At 45.7% G+C, this 18,936-nt stretch overlaps 1 protein-coding gene across 4 annotated transcripts in view; it reads right to left on the bottom strand.

The window, feature by feature from the left end:
* Positions 1-17,178, bottom strand: part of NVL (nuclear VCP like) — a 90,000-nt gene extending 72,822 nt beyond the window's left edge. For 2 of the 4 annotated variants that reach the window (XM_027046358.2, XM_053209767.1), the window contains exons 1-9: positions 16,856-17,176; positions 12,613-12,686; positions 10,829-10,881; positions 10,648-10,747; positions 7,096-7,153; positions 5,438-5,695; positions 2,350-2,479; positions 2,074-2,150; positions 1,369-1,503 (exon numbers count right to left, since the gene is read on the bottom strand). In XM_027046358.2, coding sequence (XP_026902159.1) covers positions 1,369-1,503; positions 2,074-2,150; positions 2,350-2,479; positions 5,438-5,695; positions 7,096-7,153; positions 10,648-10,747; positions 10,829-10,881; positions 12,613-12,686; positions 16,856-16,912 — 942 coding nt within the window. In that variant the 5' untranslated portion in view covers positions 16,913-17,176. Of the gene's footprint in view, positions 1-1,368; positions 1,504-2,073; positions 2,151-2,349; positions 2,480-5,437; positions 5,696-7,095; positions 7,154-10,647; positions 10,748-10,828; positions 10,882-12,612; positions 12,687-16,855 lie in introns of all 4 variants that reach the window. The other 2 variants (XM_027046361.2, XM_027046360.2) reach the window with 2 other exon arrangements.
* Between the last annotated feature and the right edge of the window lie 1,758 nt (positions 17,179-18,936).

The raw sequence follows: 18,936 nt of genomic DNA, 5'->3' as shown, positions 1-18,936 counted from the left end.
GATACTTCCACCTGTTTTTACTTCATAGGAGTCACCATGAAATTGTCGTTACGTCTTCTGAATAAAGGGTCTTGAATATGCAGAGACATGTTTACCCCCGACTTATAGCTGAGCCAGAACAATTTTTTTTCCTTAAAAAACTTTTTTTTAATGTTTGTTTATTTTTGAGAGAGAGACAGAGTGTGAGCAGGGGAGGTGCAGAGAGAGAAGGACACACAGAATCTGAAGCAGGCTCCAGGCTCTGAGCTGTCAGCACAGAGACCGATGCATGACCTGAGCTGAAGTTGGACGCTCAACTGACCGAGTCACCCAGACACCCCGAGCCAGAACAACTTAATAGGAAAGGGCAAGGGTTCTGACAGTCCTTCCCACTCACGCTACAGGCACTTCTCACCCCTGCATCCAGAGGAGGAGCCAGTTAGTCGGCAGAGGACAGGTTCCTGTCATAAAGGAGGAGCAGCCACTGCGGCCCCACCAGCACGGAGGGCAATAAGCCTGCCTAAGCCCTACTCATCCTCAAGCTGTTCTGAAAATCACTTCCTCAACCACGGGCAACCTGGGACCAGCTAGCATCCCACACTTCCTGTCTCCACTCATTTCTGCTGTGACCGTGCACAGCGTTTACTTGTATGATAGCTGCTTAATGTCGGCCTCTCCTATTAGACTGAAAAGCTCCTTGAACGTAAACCTGGGTTTTCTGTACTTATCACTGTTTTCCAGCATCTGGCACGCACCTGTCACAGGACACTTTGTTCAACAGAGGAACAAGCGAGGCAAACCTGTCGTCCCCTAAGAGCGCCGATCCTGCAGATCCTAACCTATTAGTAGCCACTATGACACGCTATTCTTCAAACGGAAGTCACTGGGACATTTTGCATTTACCACCCAACAGTTTCCAAAAACAACTCATGGGATGAAAATAAGATTGCTAACTTTATTTTGCCAACTAAGTATTATTACCATTTCAGAAACGTTATTTTAACACTAAAAAGTATAAGAATGTGACTCTGAATGGAGATTTTCAGTATATTTAGCTGTGAAAAACAATATAGTCCTTGGTTTCCTTATTTACTGCTTTTGAGAATCACTGGCTTAAAGGGAAAAAGGGAACTAAAATATACACTGTGTGTTAAAAAAAAGGGTATTTACAGCCATATTATTTTGCTTCCCACCCAACCTTTGCCATATAAATAATCGGATGCATTAAAAAAATAGCATCTCACAAAGAGCTGCATGAAAGAGGTGAAAAATGAAGAGAGGATCAGTCCTCCTGGGAATACGTCAAGTCTGGTTCAAGTTGACCAAAGAGGAAAATAAAGACAAACAGAACAAAAGCAACAGAAGCAAAGGCGTGTCAGCAAAGCTCACCCCTGCAATGGCGTGCGCGAGCAAGGTCTTCCCGCAGCCCGGCGGCCCGTGAAGGAGAACCCCACGCGGCGGGGTGGCGCCCAGGTGGCGGTACACCTCCGGGTGACGCATGTGGATGAGCATCTTGCAGACTTCCTAGCAGGGAATAAACAGGAAAGAGGTCTTTCACGGCCCGAGAGAGAAGGAATCCAAGTGGAAGGAAACCTGTTCTGCAAAGCAGCAGACTCATGAGTTTGAGCCCCGGCTCTGAGACCTACGGCGGGACTCCACAGGAACCTGCCTAAGCCTCCGTGTCCTCAGCTGTGGTAACAGCTACCTCGCACTGATGATGGAAAGTAACCACCACGGTAACTGGCAGAGTAGATACTGGACAATAACTAACAGGGTTACTTACAGTTTGGGTAGTGCGTTTGAGTTTCTAGGAATCTCCATTTCTTCCAGATTGCCCAGTTTGTTGGCATATAATCTTGCACAGTATTCTCTTAGAATTTTTTGCGTACAACAGTATTACTTACAAAGCACGAACCTTACGTATACCATAATTAGTGGTGGAAAAGCGGAAGGTACTGTTTCTTTTATCCCTCAGCACCCTTCGGGGTACCGGCCAAGTTTCACCACCACCCCCCCCCCCCCCTTCCAGGCTGCTTTCTGTGAATAACTGATTGGCAATACACCATCTGAGTAAAATTCTGAATGTGAACTAACTTTTAATGTCGTGTCGCTGCCTCCAACATCTTCAAATTTCACCTTGGAGATCTGTAATTCCAGCCCCTTGGCTTTAGCTGGCAATCAAACGAGGAGACAAAAAGATTAGTGATTCAGTAGTAACTCAGCGCTGCATTTAATAATGTTTAAGTAAACAGACCATGAGACACCGAAGTGTTTTCTCATGAACCGCACACAGCAGGCCCCCCAGAACGACAGCTGGGACTAGCGAAGCCTCTTTCACAGCATGTTCAGCCCCCCAGACCCGTGGCTCACCTTTCCTCTGCAGGACATCTTGTATTTCTCCGTCTACTTCCTGAAGGTCTTTCTTCCTTTTGTTTCCCTTGCGCTTCAGCCTGCCTTTCCTTTTTTCATTACTCTCCAGCAGAGAAGCGTCTTTGGAATCCTGGAAAGAAAACAAATTTAAATATGCCATGCTTGAAATTACAATGGCAATGTTTTCTTAAAGAGGGCTGTTATTTAGGCGCACCTGGCTGGCTCATTGGAAGAACATTCAACTCTTGATCTAGGGGTCATGAGTTTGGGTGGAGAAATTACTTAAGTAAATAAAAAACAAAAACCAGGGACGCCTGGGTTTTTTGTTTTTTTTTTTTAAACAAAAACAAAAAGGTGGTCATTATTTAAAATACCCCATTTCTTTTAAGTGTATTCTTATTTATTTTGAGAGAGAGAGAGAGAGAGAATGTGTGTATAAGTAAGGGAGGGGCAGAGGGAAAGGGAGACAGAGAATCCCAAGCAGGCTCTGCGATGTCAGCACAGAGCTTGACGCAAGGCTTGAACTCATGAACAGAGAGATCATGATGTGAGCCGAAATCAACGGTTGGATGCTTAACCGACTGAGCCACCCAGGTAGCCCTAAAATACCCCATTTCTGCCCTGGCACTTGCACCTACCTTGGCTATTCCCAACCTCTCTGCTCCAGGATGGTAGCTGCTGGAGAGCATCCTTCTTTTCCACAGCTGTAAAGCTCAGTTTATGCCCTGACACACGATTCTTCTCGTTAGAGTTAATCTCATGCCCATATTCCCAGAACGCTGAATTTGCAACTGTATTATAGCCTACCATAATCTGCCCTGTATTTGAGCAACTCTCCTTGTTTCTTTCACGGGAGGTGAGATGCTCATGTTCACCTTTAATTTCTCACTGAGCTTTTCACCAGTTGGTCTTCATGTGATGCCTGATGAACCGCTAAATTAAATATGACTACAGAGCTGCTTTGAAAGCCATAAAAAAGTATAATTCAACTTAAGACTCAAGCTATTCCCTTAACCTTGCAATAATGTCCTCTAGAAACATGATTAACACAAAGAGGTTTGAAAAAGGTCTAGTGAAAATTCAAAAGGAGAACGGTTTTGCCACATCAAGTAAGTGGTTCTCGAAAACCACTTACAGTGGTGTTGTCCAAGAGAAACACAATGCCACATACAAAATTTTAAATATGTTCTAGTAGCCACATTTAAAAAAGGGGGAAATCAACAAGTGAAATTTAGTACCTTACTTAACAAAATATACTCAAAATATTATCGTTTCAACATACAGTCAGTATAAAAAATTGAGAGGTCTTACATTATCTTTTATAGTAAGTCTCCAAAGTCTAACATGTATTTTATGCTAATAGCACATGTCAACTCGTACACTAAATTTTAGTGGGAAATATTTAATTTGCATTTAGACTTCATAAAACTTACAGCTGAAAGAGTACATTCACATGCCCAAGTTGTTCCAAACATACTTAGAAGTTTTCTTGTTTTTTAATTTTTTTAAAATGTTTATTTACCTGTGAGAGACAGAGATAGAGCATGAGGGGGGGGAGGGGCAGAGAGAGAGAGGGAGACAAGAATCTGAAGCAGGCTCCAGGCTCTGAGCTGTCAGCACAGAGCCCGATGTGGGGCTCGAACTCATGAACTGTGAGATCATGACCTGAGCTGAAGTCGGACGCTTAACTGACTGAGCCACCTAGGCGCCCCATATTAGAAGTTTTCTAATAACTGAAGTATTATTTTACAAATTTAAATGAACAATTCAGTTCCTCATTTGCACTAGCCACATTTCAAGTGCTCAAGAGCCACGGCTGGCTAGCACTTACCACACTGGACAGTGAGCCCCGGGGGCATACTCAGGGCCTATCGTGGGACAGATCACTGTAAATCCCCTCTCCTAGGGGATCTAATGCCAGGCATTAGAATCAGTTAAGGGGGCACCTGGATGGCTCAGTGGGTTAAATGTCCCACCCTTGATCTTGGTTCAGGACATGATCTCACAGTTGGGGAGATGGGAGCCCCACGTTGGGCTCCGTGCTGACAATGGACACCTGCGTGGGATTCTGTCTCTCTGTCTCTCTCTGCCCCTCTTGCACTCGTTCGCGTGCCTCTCTCGCTCTCTCTCTCAAAGAAAAAAAAAATCAGTTAAGGATGGTGCCCAGTGTGTTCACTTTGTGATAATTCATCCAGCTTCACTTTTATGTACAGTATACTGCAACTTAGAAAGGTTAAAAAAAAAGGGTGTCCCTTATTCAGTACATTTTCACGGTGTGCCTGTTTATACAGGCTCCCTGAAGGCATTACCTGAGGCTCAACACGAACCACACAGCTGTTTCACGAGCTGACTTCCCTTCCTCTGACAACAACCAGCCTTCCAAACATAACACGCAGACGAGGTACCTATTCTTTAACTCGCGCTAGTAAATGCACCTCGGAAAGTTCATCAGGCACGAATTCGACCAACTGCCTGACAACAACGTGCTGGGTGCATTTTAGCCAGGGAGACACTATGAAGCAAAACAAAGGTCTTGCTCTCCGAAGCTGAAGACAGAAGACAAAGAAGAAACCCAACTAAACACTTCTACAGTAAGTTCTAAGTGGTCACAAGGGCTTGACCAAAAGGAGATGAGGCAGGAAAGAGCATCCCACGACGTGCTATTTAACACGTCAGTATGTGACTCTGCGAAGATTACAGGGAAACAAGATGGTGTGAGTCACAGGAATCTGGGGGCGTTTCAGACAGAAGCAGGAGTGCAAACGCCCCAGGTGAGAGTGAGTGGGTGCTCTGGAAACAGCACCAGGCCACGGTGGCTGAGGCGAAGCGGGGAGGCGGGCAGCAGATGACTGAAGTGCCAGCAGGACAGCCACGCACACAGGGCTTTCCCGGCCATTACTTGTGAGGACTCTGATTCTAGACTGAACGGAGTCACTCTTAACACGCGAAAGAACCACCCGACTTAACTCGTAAAGAGACATCTGCGTGTGGAGACTAATCTGGAGGAAGGTCATCTCCGTCAGAAGGCCTGCACTTGGAAAGACGCGGTGGCGGTAACGGGGCCGTGAACACATCACTACGGAAGTACCTCTCTCTCAGATCCTGGCTTCTTGTGCTTGCTCTTCTCGCCTGCCAGGTCCATCTTTCCACCGGGAGTTCTATCAATAAACCACCCTCCCTCTGAACCCCTGGCAGGGGTCTTCGAAGGAATGGAGTCTGTTCCGGAAGGTGTCCGTGGGGCCGAGACGGTGGCTTCTCTGTGATCCATCTCGGGAGTCCGTGAAGCAGAGTCGGGATGTCCTTTCCGATATAAGGAGAGCAGGGAGCTGTTCATGTGATTTGCCGCCTGGCAGAAACACGACATCGCCTACGTCACCGCGCTGGCGCGCACGGACACGGGCTACCCGCACGAGCAGCCACCAGCAGCTTCCCTCACAGCACTTCCAGTCAGAAAACACGGGTGTTGACAGATGCTTCACCAACATTTCCTGTTCAAACAGATGTGCCCCCGCTTCACCGCCACTTAATAAATGAAAGTTAAAGAAAACCGAGGAAGCGTGCTCGCTTTTTAAAAATATAACATAGGGGGCGCCTGGGTGGCTCGGTCGGTTGAGCGTCCGACTTCGGCTCAGGTCATGATCTCACGGTCCGTGAGTTCAGGCCCTGCGTCGGGCTCTGTGCTGACAGCTCGGAGCCTGGAGCCTGTTTCGGATTCTGTGTCTCCCTCTCTCTCTGCCCCTCCCCTGCTCATGCTCTGTCTCTCTCTGTCTCAAAAATAAATAAACGTTAAAAAAAAAAAATTAAAAATATAACAGAATTGGGGGCCCCTGGGTGGTTTAGTCGATTCAGCCTCTGACACATGATATTGGCTCAAGTCATGATCTTGCGGTTGTGAGCTTGTGCCCTGCATCCGGCTCCTCGCTGAGCGTGGAAACTGCTTGGGATTCTCTCTCTCCACCTCTGCCCTGCTCACTCTCTCTCTCTCTCAAAATAAATAATGAACTATTAAAACATATAACAGAACTGGGCTTGACAATGAGCTGGCCAAGAAGAGCCACTGTTATCTCATCAACTCAAAACCAGATCACATGTCATTATCATCCTGATTTTGTCAATAAATCAAAAAAATGGAATTACCAATGGGAACAAAAGAGAGTAAGTTATAAATCATCTGGAATCACTTAAATATGTCTCTTAAATGCAACCTTACTTATTGGCAACTGCAGCCCTTTAGCAGAAAATGTATCCTTTTCTCAATTTTTACTATTAATTCCCCTTTCTATTCCTGTGTACCCTTATTTCAGGCCATTCTCTTCCCTTCTTCTTCCTATAAAACAGGCCATAAACACAAATACTGAAAGGATGGCCTTCCCAAGGACTCCTCAACACTGTCCACAGAAGTATTGATGAAGATGTTTAAAAATTTTATTTAAATGTTTCATTTATTTTTGAGACAGAGAGAGACAGAGGGTGAGCAGGGGAGAGGCAGAGAGAGAGGGAGACACAGAATCCTTAGCAGGCTCCAGGCTCCGAGCTGTCAGCACAGAGCCCGATGCGGGGCTCAAACTCACAAACCGCAAGATCATGACCTGAGCCGAATTCGGGACGCTTAACTGACTGATCACCCAGGCGCCCCTTGATGATGATGTTTAAATCTCTTATTCTATTCCACACTTTTTTTTTTTAAGGAGGGTTCATAATGACTAAAAAAAAAATAAAAGTGGGTCCATTAAATGTTTGGCTTACCTGTGGATCTGGGTAATCTTCCATATTTGAATCATGATCTGAAGAGCTTTCAGTATACCTCAGTAAGAAGAGGAAAAGAAACATTTTAAAGGCTTTGCTCCCACATCCTAAAAAAAATTACTACCCCAAACAAAAAATTTACTAAGGCAAAGTATTATGGTGCTTAAGAGCCCAAGGCTTTGCGATCTGAGAATTCTGGTTACTGGTTACTAGCTTCTACTTAACCTCTCTGAGCATCAGCTTTCTTATCTATAAAGAGAAGATAACATGTAACGTTCACATCTCTGAGTCATTAGAGGATTAAACAAGCTGACAAAGTCCTTAGAATACACGTAAATGCTTAAAAACTGTGGTTATTTTAATTTTTTTTTTAACGTTTATTTATATTTGAGACAGAGAGAGACAGAGCATGAACGGGAGAGGGTCAGAGAGAGGGAGACACAGAATCTGAAACAGGCTCCAGGCTCTGAGCAGTCAGCACAGAGCCCGATGCAGGGCTCAAACTCACGGGCCACGAGATCGTGACCTGAGCCGAAGTTGGACGCCCAACCGACTGAGCCACCCAGGTGCCCCAAAACTGTGGTTATTTTAATGCACGCAATAAATAAAAGTGAAGTGCAGAGTCCTATCAAACCCAAAGGTCTCATTAGGAACATCAGATGCCAACAAAAGGAAATATTCCAGCAAGTAACTGAGTAACAAATTCACAAATTCAACATGACCCATCTGTGTGCCCAGGGTAGCTTTCCCAAGTCTGCCCATGAGAAATGAAGGTAGGAGAGATTTTCATATGATGCATGAGAAACAGGGATAAATCCTATTAACTACAAACTGTAGTGCAGGCTCAGCTCATTATAACCCAGAGGTGATGGACCCTGCTACTGTTCAATGGTGTTTCTTTAGAAAATAATTAATAAAAAAAGGACTCTTCCTAAGTAAAAAGGTTTACATGCATGACATGACCCATCTTTATAATTAAGACATGAATTCTTTTGCTACTCATTAAATTCTATTAATATACTTTTGGGCGTTTCTAATCAATGTAAAGAAGGTGGATTATTCAACTATTTGGAAAAGAAATAATTTTGCCTTACAATTTATACCCTACAAAGTGGATTAAAGAGTTAAATGGAATGCTATAAAGAAACAAGGATTCCACATATTGTTGTGAGACATCTTTCTGAGTATTTCAGCACAAACCATACAGGAAAAGACTGACATATCTGACTAGGTAAAGATGCAGAACTTCTTAACCAAAAGACACTTTTTTATTTTCTAAAGTTTGTTTATTTATTTTTGAGACATACACATGCACACACGCACGCACACACACACACAGAATCCCAAGTGTCAGAGCAGAGCCCAAAGCAGGACTCGAACTCACAGAACTGCAAGATCATGACCTGAGCCCAAACCAAGAGTCGGCTCTCATATGACAGACAAAACCCATAAGCAAGCAACTAACAAAGGAAACATGAAACAGTCAAAAAGTTTTAATCTCACTAGTTATCAAAAAACTACAAATAAAAACATCAATTTTTGCCTAGGAAGCTGGCAAAGATTACATAACAGTGTAACTAGAATTGCAAAGGTACAGAGAAACGCACTCTATTTTTTTTTTTAAGTTTATTTATTTATTTATTTATTTAGAGAGAAAGACAGCAAAGGGAGGTGCAGACAGGGAGGAAGAGAAGATCCCAAGCAGGCTCCACACTGTCAGCAGGACTTGAACCCACAAACCGCGAGATCATCACCTGAGCCTAAATCAAGAGTCAGACGCTCAACCAACGGAGTCACCCAGGCACCCTGAAGTCTTTATACAAAGTTGCTGGAATATAAACTGAGGCAACGTTTTTGGTAAAAGAACTCCAAATGTAACAGAATTCTGAAAAAGACATCTTTGACCCCAGCAATACCACTTCAAGAATTTAACATTAAAAAAAAAAAACATATACAAAGATATATGTGCTGCAGGATTATTTACTGTGTGTACGACAGTGCAAAACTGGAAACAACCAACTGTCCACGAGTGTGGAACTAGTTAAGAAAATAATGGTAAATCCAAACGAAAAGGCAGCAATGCAGCTATAAGGTGAAAAGGAGCGATCACCACAGATCCTATAAACATTAAAAGAAAAACGAGGGGTGCCTGGGTGGCCCAGTCGGTTAAGTATCCGACTTCGGCTCAGGTCATGATCTCATGGTTCGCGGGTTCAAGCCCCGCGTCGGGCTCTGTGCTGTCAGCTCAGAGCCTGAAGTCTGCTTCAGATTCTGTGTCTCCCTCTCTCTGTCCCTTCCATACTCACGCTCTGTCTCTCAAAAATAAACAAACACTGAAAAAAAATTAAAAAAAAAAAAGGAAAAACGAGAGGATATCTTGAAAACTTTAAGCCAACAAATTCCACACTTCAGATGAAATGGGCAACTTTCTTTAAAAGTACAACTTACCAAAGCTGATAGAAGCAGAAAAATAGGAAGAGTTCTTTGTCTAACAAAACTGTTATCTAAATCCTTTCCAAAAAGAAGCCTCCAGGCTGAGATGAATTCTAACAAACTATTTAAGAAAGCAGTAACAGTAACATTATACCAATTTTTTTGTCAAATAGAGACAAAAAACATTTTCCAAACAGTATGAAGCCAGAATAACCCTAACACCAAAACCTGACAAAGACACTGCAAAAAAGAAAAAAATTCAGGCCATTATGAATACAAACATAACCATCTCCAAAAATAATTAGCAAAATGATTTAATAATATATAAAAAAAGATAATATATCTGGACCAAGTTGGGTGTATCCCAGGATACAAGACTGGCTTAGCACTCAAAAATTAATGTAATTCACCAACAGAACAAAGGGAGACAACCATAACAGAATCTTTCATTAAGTGCATAAAACGTATTTAACAGGGCGCCTGGGTGGCTCAGTCAGTTAAGCAACGGACTTCGGCTCAGGCCATGATCTCACAGTTCGTGGGTTTGAGCCCCACATCAGGCTCTGTGCTGACAGCTCAGAGCCTGGAGCCTGCTTCAGATTCTGTATCTCCCTCTCTCTCGGCCCCTCCCCCACTTGTGCTCTGTCTCTCTCTCTCTCTCTCTCTCTCTCTCTCTCAAAAATAAATAAAATGTAAAAAAAAAATAAAAAAAAATATTTAACAAATGTAAAATCGATTCATGATAAAAACTCTCAATACAAACAACCTCAAGCCATATGATAAGCATCATAACAAAGATCTGTAACCAGGAGCTAAGGAAATACTCAGGAAGCCAAGGCCCCACAAAGGCACTAATGTGGCCTCTTGAAAGCTGAGTGGGAGTTCCTAATGGGAATGAACCCTCCAGCTACAGAAAACCACTCATACAAAGGCACAAAGAAAGAATCCAACCTCTCTGGGCAATAGTGAGCATTCAGTGTGCCCAAAGCAAAGGTCTGGAGAGGTCAGGTATTCTGCACAGCCTCGCTGGCAAGGAAAAGCCACGGAAAATTTCACAACTGGCAATGTATGTGATCAGGTTCATGGTTTTCAAGTCACCCCCTTTTCTGTAATCCTTACTCGTTTTCCTCTTCACCTTGTCTTGCTCTTTTGGCCAGATGCTCATCTTCTAATTCTGTTAGATCCTTAGGTTCTTTCTCACTGGTAATTACGCTAAATACTGAAACAAAAAGAAATAGTCGTGAGCTAAAACAATTCTTTAACTTCATTAATAATTCAGCTCTAACACTAAAAGACTCACCTTTTTCTACCTGAATCCTAAAAGCATTTCTTTTTCTTCGACCATAGTCTATACTGAAAAACAGAACAAGAAGCTTAGTACAATGGTCTCCACCAACATTTTCCCGTTAAAACCAATCTAAGTTGATCCCATTAATTTGCATGAATATATAACTGTCACTGAATTCACACCGACCATAAGCTTAGTTTTGAGTAACTTGTGAGTTTACATTTTCACTACTGTAATTTTTTTTGGTTAGAGACGGGGTTACAGCATCAGAAACCCCAGTAGCTCGTACTGGAGGAGACAGGGAGGATGAAACGAAGGAAGGTGGCTGGACTTCTGGGATTCTACAGGAGAGGGGCCATCCAGCTGTAGACATGTGTTATCCTTCAAGAAAAGGGATGAACGCCTCAGAAGGAAGCTCAGAGGTTGGCAGGGTTTCCACCACCACCATCAGCCCAGGGGGCACGGGCCCGGGGAGCGGCACGGTCTCCTCGGTTCCAAAGGGCAGGGCAGGGCAGCCATCCTAGTGGGCCCACAGGACAGAGCACTGAAGCAAATTAATCCAATACGACTGGTATTGTAATCAGGATAAGAGGAATTACAGGACTTTTATCTTATTCTATCCTATTCTATTCTATTTTGAGAGAGTAAGTGCAAGCTGGAGAGGGGAAGAGAGAGAAGAGGAGAAAGAATCCCGAGCAGGCCCCAAAGTACCAGCACAGAGACTGACACGGGGCTCAATCCCATGAACCATGAGATCATGATCCGAGCCAAAATCAAGAGTTGGACACTTAACTGACTGAGGCACCCAGGCACCCCAGAATAAGAGGGGCGCCTGACTCTGGATCTCAGGGTTGTGAGTCTGAGCCCCACTTTGGGTATGGAGATTACTTAAAAATATTTTTTTTTCCTTTTTTTTTTTAAATTTTTATTTTTTTAAGTTTATTTATTTTTGACAGAGACAAACTGTGAGCATGAGCTAGGGAGGGACAGAGAGAGAGGGAGACACAGAGTCCAAAGCAGGCTCCAGGCTTCCAGCTGGCAGTGCAGAGCCCGAATGCGGGGCTCGAACTCACAAAGTGTGAGATCATGACCTGGGCCGAAGTCGGACGTTTAACCGACTGAGCCACCCAGGCACCCCTAAAAATAAAATCTTAAAAAAATAATAACACAAGAAGAGATTAGAATACAGACAGACACACAAAGGAAAGACCATGTTAGGACACAGGGAGGAGACAGCCATCTGCAATGCAAGGAGAGACAGTGACCATTAACTTCTAGCATTCACAACTGTGAGGACTTAAACTTCTGTTGTTTAAGCTCCCCAGCCTCTGATACTTTTTTATGGCAAACTAATATACTGAGAAGAAAAAAACAGGAGACTTTGAAATATACAAAGTGGTAATAATTAACGGAGGGACCTATCAGGAGGGGTGGGATTAGAGACACGAGAGAAAAACGGAATCTTTAGTAGGAAGCCTAGAGATGTTTCAAAGTAGCCAGGAAGCTCAGGCAGACCATGCCTACTGGTTTTAATCCTTTAATGAGATACGAGAAGAGGCCATACTGCTGACCAGTCTGGAAGGTACTGAAAGAGAAGCAGCAGCCATTGCCCTTAGTAACAAGGACAGCACGTTGCACATAACAGGTACCTGACAAATCTTTGTATAACTGAATTCTGAACCTACGGACTGGTGAACTAATGCCAGCAGCGATAATATCAACTGAAAATTTGGGCGAGATGGAAACTCAAAATGGTAGGAAAGAAAGGCAAGAATCTGGAGACTACATCTCTTTACCTGTACATTCTTTGTAAATCAGATGCTAAAACTCCAGTGTCCACATATTTGCCACATCTGTTACTGGTGAGGTACTGAAACAGAAAATACAACAAATATTCAACACTCAATCTTTCACACTCAGATTTTAATCAGAGATTGAGCTACTCAAACATGTTATGCTATAATGTAAATTCATTATTAAGCGTATCAAAAACATAAATAAAAATTACTAAATAATTGTCAAGTCTGGAACCAGAGAATTTAATTAACATTATTAATCGCTACGATGACACAATAGCAACAATTAGAATAGCTGTAAGGTAGTGAGTGCTTACTGTATCCTAAATTCCCAAATACCCCAGAACAAAGCACTAAACTCACAAGGGCATCAAAGGCTATTTTGAATTTAAGGGAACATATAACATTTGCCACCTGTCCAACACTGCAGGGACTTCCAGCCTGAGAAAATTCATGGTTTCAATATTAAATCACCTTTTGACGGTGTCATATTTTTACAAAACTGGGTTTTTAGCCATTGCTGTAAGTAAATCCCATGCAAAAATGAATGTGGAACAGGAAATGAGAACGGCAGGGTCAATCTGATCCAATAGGCATACAAATCCCATTCGTGTGATCAGTTAAGAATGAAATACCACTATGTTAATTTTCCTTCCATTTTTACATGTTATTTTTTCAAAAAGCTACTAAGTTATTTGGACTATATAGTCACTAAGTGGCTTGAATGTAACTACCTAATAAACAGACCTAGCAGGTATTACTACTTTTGGCCTGGAGGCACCACGAAAAACTCCCAAGAAACTTGGTGCGCTTGGTGCGCTGTGCACCTGCTGCATCACATAGTCTTTCAGCAGCACTCACAATCCTATGAGGTGGATGTTAGTCTTCCCAATTTATAGATGGGAAAGTTTAAGGGCCTTTAAAAGGCTAATTACTTGGGAGCGCGTAAATTACAGGGCCAGATTTCAAACCACAATGTCTGTCAGCTTCCACGTGTCCAGGCTTGCTGGTTATCCCGTCAAGGGATGCCTGCCTTCATACCGCAGCTTCTTCCCAAGAACCCCTAATGGTCTTGGCACAAATACCTCCAGTGACAAGAGGCTAGACACACAAAGCAGGACCGTTCCTGCGAACCTTCCCCTTCTCTGGACTCCTATCGCGTGTAGTCACTTGCTACAATTAATGTTGGATTACACATATTTGTGTACATCTCATCTCCACAAGCAAACAGTTCCTTGACGGCAACAGAAATAACAGCTAAATTTGGGGGTGGTTATGCAGCAACATGTAACTAACTAACACCCTTGTTAATAGGAGACAAACGCACTACGTGTGGGGAGAGGACTACAGTCTACCGCTAAGTGAACAGAGCAAGCAGAACCAACGCGGATGAGCCCGTCCATGTGAATAAAATCTAGGCATATGTATAAACTCTCCATGCTGACCTCTACAGACGTGAAGATGAAAGCAAGTCATTTTCTTTTACACCCTCTGTCCCTTCTATTTTAAACCGCAAGAACCTAGTGTTTTTATAATGAACCCAAGTAATAACAATAGGCGAAAACTGAGAATGTGAAGTGGTGAAGACTGAGAAGGGCCACTGGATCTAGCCATCAGGAGTCACTGCTGAGACACCTCCTGAATAAAGTGATGCAGCAGGTGGTGAAACATCCAAAGCCAGCTGAGAGCTCCCAGAGCGAAGGTCAGTGTGGTCAGGACAGTGGAAGCAGGCAGGACAGCAAGGGACACAAGGGCAAGGAGGAGACGGGGGCCAGAACGTGGCAGGCTCTGTAGGAGGGGTTTTCTTCAGCCACTCTGGGAGTCCACCGGAGCTCTGTGAGTGCGGCCCTGCAAGCTCTCTTTTTTAAAAAAAAAAAAAAATTTTTTTTTCAACGTTTTTTATTTATTTTTGGGACAGAGAGAGACAGAGCATGAACGGGGGAGGGGCAGAGAGAGAGGGAGACACAGAATCGGAAACAGGCTCCAGGCTCCGAGCCATCAGCCCAGAGCCTGACGCGGGGCTCGAACTCACGGACCGCAAGATCGTGACCTGGCTGAAGTCGGACGCTTAACCGACTGCGCCACCCAGGCGCCCCTGCAAGCTCTCTTTAAAGGGACCTCCCTGGCGGCCCTAACGAAGGACAGACCTTATATAAAACCAGAATCACAGAGCTCACCTAGGGGGCTACGGTCATATTCTAATGAAGAGATGGCAGTTTTGGGGCACCTGGGTGGCTCAGTTGGCCAAGCCTCTGACTCCTGATCTCAGCTCAGGTCGTGATCTCACGGAACTGTGAGCTCGAGCCCCACGTCAGGCTCTGTGTGGACGGTGGAACCTGCATGGGATTCTCTCTCTCTCCCTCTCTCTGCCCCTCTTCTGCTCTCTCCCTTACAGATGAAATAAAATGCTAAAAAAAGAAGAGAGACAGAAAGAGAGATGGTGGTTTGGGCACAGATGGTTGGAGGTGGAGATGGAAAGGAGTGGCTAGGTTTGGAGTATACAAATAAATTGCTAATTAATTGGTTATAGAAGCTAAACAGGGACATCTGAGTGGCTCAGTCTGTTGACTGTCCAACTCTTGATTTCGGCTCAGGTCATGACCCCAGGGTCATGGGATGGAGTCCCAGGTCAGGCTGGGGCTGAGCAAGGAGCCTGCTTAATATTCTCTCTCTCTCCTTCTTTGCATCCTGCCCCCTGCTCACGCACTCTTTTCTCTCCTTCTAAAATTAAAAAAAAAAAAAAAGAATGTGAAACAAAGGAATAATAATGGTTGTTAAGATTTTTGGCCCGACAATGTGTCATTTACTGATACAGAGAACATTAAGAAAGGACAGGTTTGGAGAGAACACAAAAAAATTCAGTGTGGATATGTTGGTGGAGGCACTGGTCACTCAGGAGGAAATGTTTAGTGGGCAGCTGGGTGTTCAAGATAAAATCCACACTGGAGACATAACTCTAGGAATATATAGATAGTATTTTCTAAAAAAAAAAAAAAATTTAATGGTTATTTATCTTTGACAGAGAGCGAGAGAGTGCACATGTGCGGGAGGGGCAGCAAGAGAGGGAGACACAGATCCCAAGCTGAGCTGTCAGCACAGAGCCCCACGCGGGGCTCGAACTCAGGAACCGTGAGATCATGACCTGAGCTGAAGTCAAGGCTCAACCGACTGAGCCCCCCCAGGCGCCCCAAGACATTCACTTTAAATACTACCTATAGAGGTGCCTGGGGGGCTCAGTCGGTTGAGCCTCGACTTCAGCTCCGGTCATGATGTCACAGTTCCTGAGTTCAAGCCCCGCGTGGGGCTCTGTGCTCACAGCTCAGAACCTGGAGCTGCTTCGGATTCTGTGTCTCCCTCTCTGCCCCTCCCATGCTCATGCTGTCTCTCAATAATAAATAAAATAATAAAGTGAATATATCTTCATTTAATTTATAACTGTGTTTGTATTGGGCTTCGTGTTTATAGTATTTTTAGTGAATAGATAGTGTTTTTGGGTTTTAGATTGGATGAAATCCCCCAGGAAGTAGGTAAGAGGACAGAGAAACAGCACAGGGACTCAAGCCACTTCCAACATTTAGAATTTGGTGGAAGAAACTGATCCGCAAAGGAGGAGGCAGCGCTGGCAAATTAAAGAAAAACAAAGTATACATTCCCCCCCCCCCCGCCCCCCGCCAAGTGCAAAGTGAAGGAACGGGCCCTCTCCTCCTAAGAGTATCTGCAGACTGTGCGTCTGCAAGGCATTCAGCACACAGACTGTCTACCCAGGGCTACAAAAATGACAAACCCTAGGCAGGGCACCTGGGGGGGCTCAGGCCGCTAAGCGACTGACTTTGGCTGGGGTCACGATCTCACGGTTCGTGGGATCCAGCCTCGCATTAGGCTCTGCGCTGACAGTGCAGAGCCTGGTGGGATTCTCTCTCCCTCTCTCGCTCTCTCTCAAAATAGGTGAATTCAAACTTAAAACAAGAAAACCAGATGCAAAAGACCTATTACAACGTCAAACCCACTCCAAACACCCGCCCCTGTGCTGGCTCCTCAGGGTCCGCACCCGCCCGGTCCCCGGCTCCTCAGGGTCTACACCCGCCCGGTCTCCGGCTCCTCAGGGTCCGCCCCGTCCCCGTGCCCCGGCAGCCCCGCCGCGGAGGGAGGGCTGCCCGCACCCCGTCCAGGACCCGGGCCGCGACGGACGGCTGGCCCAGGCTGGCCCGGGAGCCGCCGAGAAGGGGCCGCGCACGATACCCACCTGCACGACTCGCTGCTTCAGCCTGTTGTCCACGAACCTCGCGGGCCGGGGCTTCATCGCGCGTCCGGGAGGCCGCAGCCAGGACGCTGGGCTCCTCGGGCACCGGGATCCTCACCGGGCTGCCCTCGGCGATCGCCGGGCAGGCCGCTCCGCCTTCTCCCGCCCGCCCGCCGCCCGGGCCGTGCCCCCGGCGCTGTACCTTCGCTGTCCCACCGCGAGTGAGGAGAACGTCACCGAGGACGAGGAGACCTGCCCACACCCGGGACTTTCCGGGCGGCCTATCCTGCAGGCTTGTCCTGCGGGCCCTGGATGCCGAGGACCCCTTTTGAACACGCTCAACTTTATTGTTCCCCGCTGCGCGGACACGGGCGCGTGGCGGCTGCTGGGGCTTCCGGCGATCGTCTTGCGTCTTCCCGCTCGCGCGTCGGGGTCGGACCGCAGCTTGCGCGAGGCCGCCTTGGTCCTGGCTGCAACCTTAGCAAACCCCGAACCTGGGGTGCTTGGGACGGTGAAGGCGGGATGAACCCGCAGGGAGGCCCCCTGCGGGCCCGGCGGGTGTGCGGGGGGGGGGGGGGGCGGCGTCCGCCGCCTTCGGAAACCTGGCTGTCTTGCCCGATTTTCCGCCTCCGGTTTGTCTAGCACGTCCAGTGCAGGACTAGAGCTTGGCCTAGAAGCTGCCCAGAATTTTGGTAAATGTCCGTATTTGCCCGTAAAGTTTTATGCAGTTAAAGAGACACAAACGGACAGCGTGCACACACACGCGCTCGCAGTTATCGGCTTTCGTTTCCGTTTGCTCGCTTGGTTAATCGCGTGTTGAGGCTGGGGTCGGGCGGGGAGGGGGGGGGGGAGATGGAATCAGAAGGCTGTGAGACGTGAACACATGACTCTTCTTACTCAAGGTACCGCAGGGTAATTTTTCCCTCGGAAGTGCAGATCACGTGGCTGCCCTTTTCAGTGGTCCTTATCCATATAGATGCTCACGCTGGTATTCAAAACTTTGGTTGACTTGGCTCCGCCTTCATTCCTCACTTCACTGTGTGTGCACCCTGCTTGCAGCTAAGCAGCATTGCCTGCGTTTATGCGTCAGTACTGAGCACCTGCTGTGTCCCAGGCACTGGGTTCAGCTATGAAGAAACAAGAGATTCCTGCTGCTCCGAGGCTTCCGGTTGTCCTGGAAGGTAACGCTAATAGACATGTTGATCACACGCAGCTCTTTGCTCTCACCGACATCTCCGCTCGTCTATCATGCCGTTCCTGGCCAGTCTATGACTTGTAGATTCCTAACTAACCATCTCCCTTTCAGCCTTTCCAGATACTTCCCTTCGTTACAATCTCCACCCAGGGAACCCTCCTCTCACTGAACAAAAATTTAGAGTGCCTCCCAGTTCCGGTCCCTGCCCTGCCCTTGAATCTTGTGGGGAAAAGCAAAAGAATTACGATTATGCCTTTTTACAATATCTTTTTTTATGATTAGGTTACTTATGTACTTGATTATATTAAGCTTTAGGGAAGATTTCATACAGTAAATAACACAAATACAGTCAACGCCCAGTAACTTTTTAAACATAATTTAATTCTGTGCATGTGAAATGTATCACACAGAAAAAAGCAGGCTAAAGGGCCCAGCAGCATCACACTGCATACAAAGCAGCATGGTTTGTAGTCTGTAATTTGTCATAGAATACTATTCTACATTTAGGGCTGGCTTCATGGGTGCATGACCTGTGCATGCACAGGTGCCCCTATATGTGTTTTTTTTTTTTTTTTTTTTTTTAATGTTTTGCTTAGGGGTGCCTGGGTGGCCCAGTCGGTTAAGTGTCCGACTTCGGCTCAGGTTATGATCTCAAGGCTCATGGGTTCGAGCCCTGCATCCGGCTCTGTGCTGATAAGTCAGAGCCTGGAGCCTGCTTCGGGGTCTGTGTCTCCTTCTTTCTCCGCCCCTTCCCTGCTCGTGCTCTCTCTCTCTCTCTCTCAAAAATAAATACACATTAAAAAAAAATATTTTGCTTAGGGGTGCCTGGGTGGCTCCGTCGGTTAAGTGTCTGACTCTTGATTTCAGTTTAGGTCATGATCTCACGGTT

Source organism: Acinonyx jubatus, chromosome E4 (genome assembly GCF_027475565.1).
Source record: "Acinonyx jubatus isolate Ajub_Pintada_27869175 chromosome E4, VMU_Ajub_asm_v1.0, whole genome shotgun sequence".
Classification (NCBI taxonomy): Eukaryota; Metazoa; Chordata; class Mammalia; order Carnivora; family Felidae; genus Acinonyx; species Acinonyx jubatus.
This window is presented reverse-complemented; position numbering and strand designations above follow the sequence as displayed.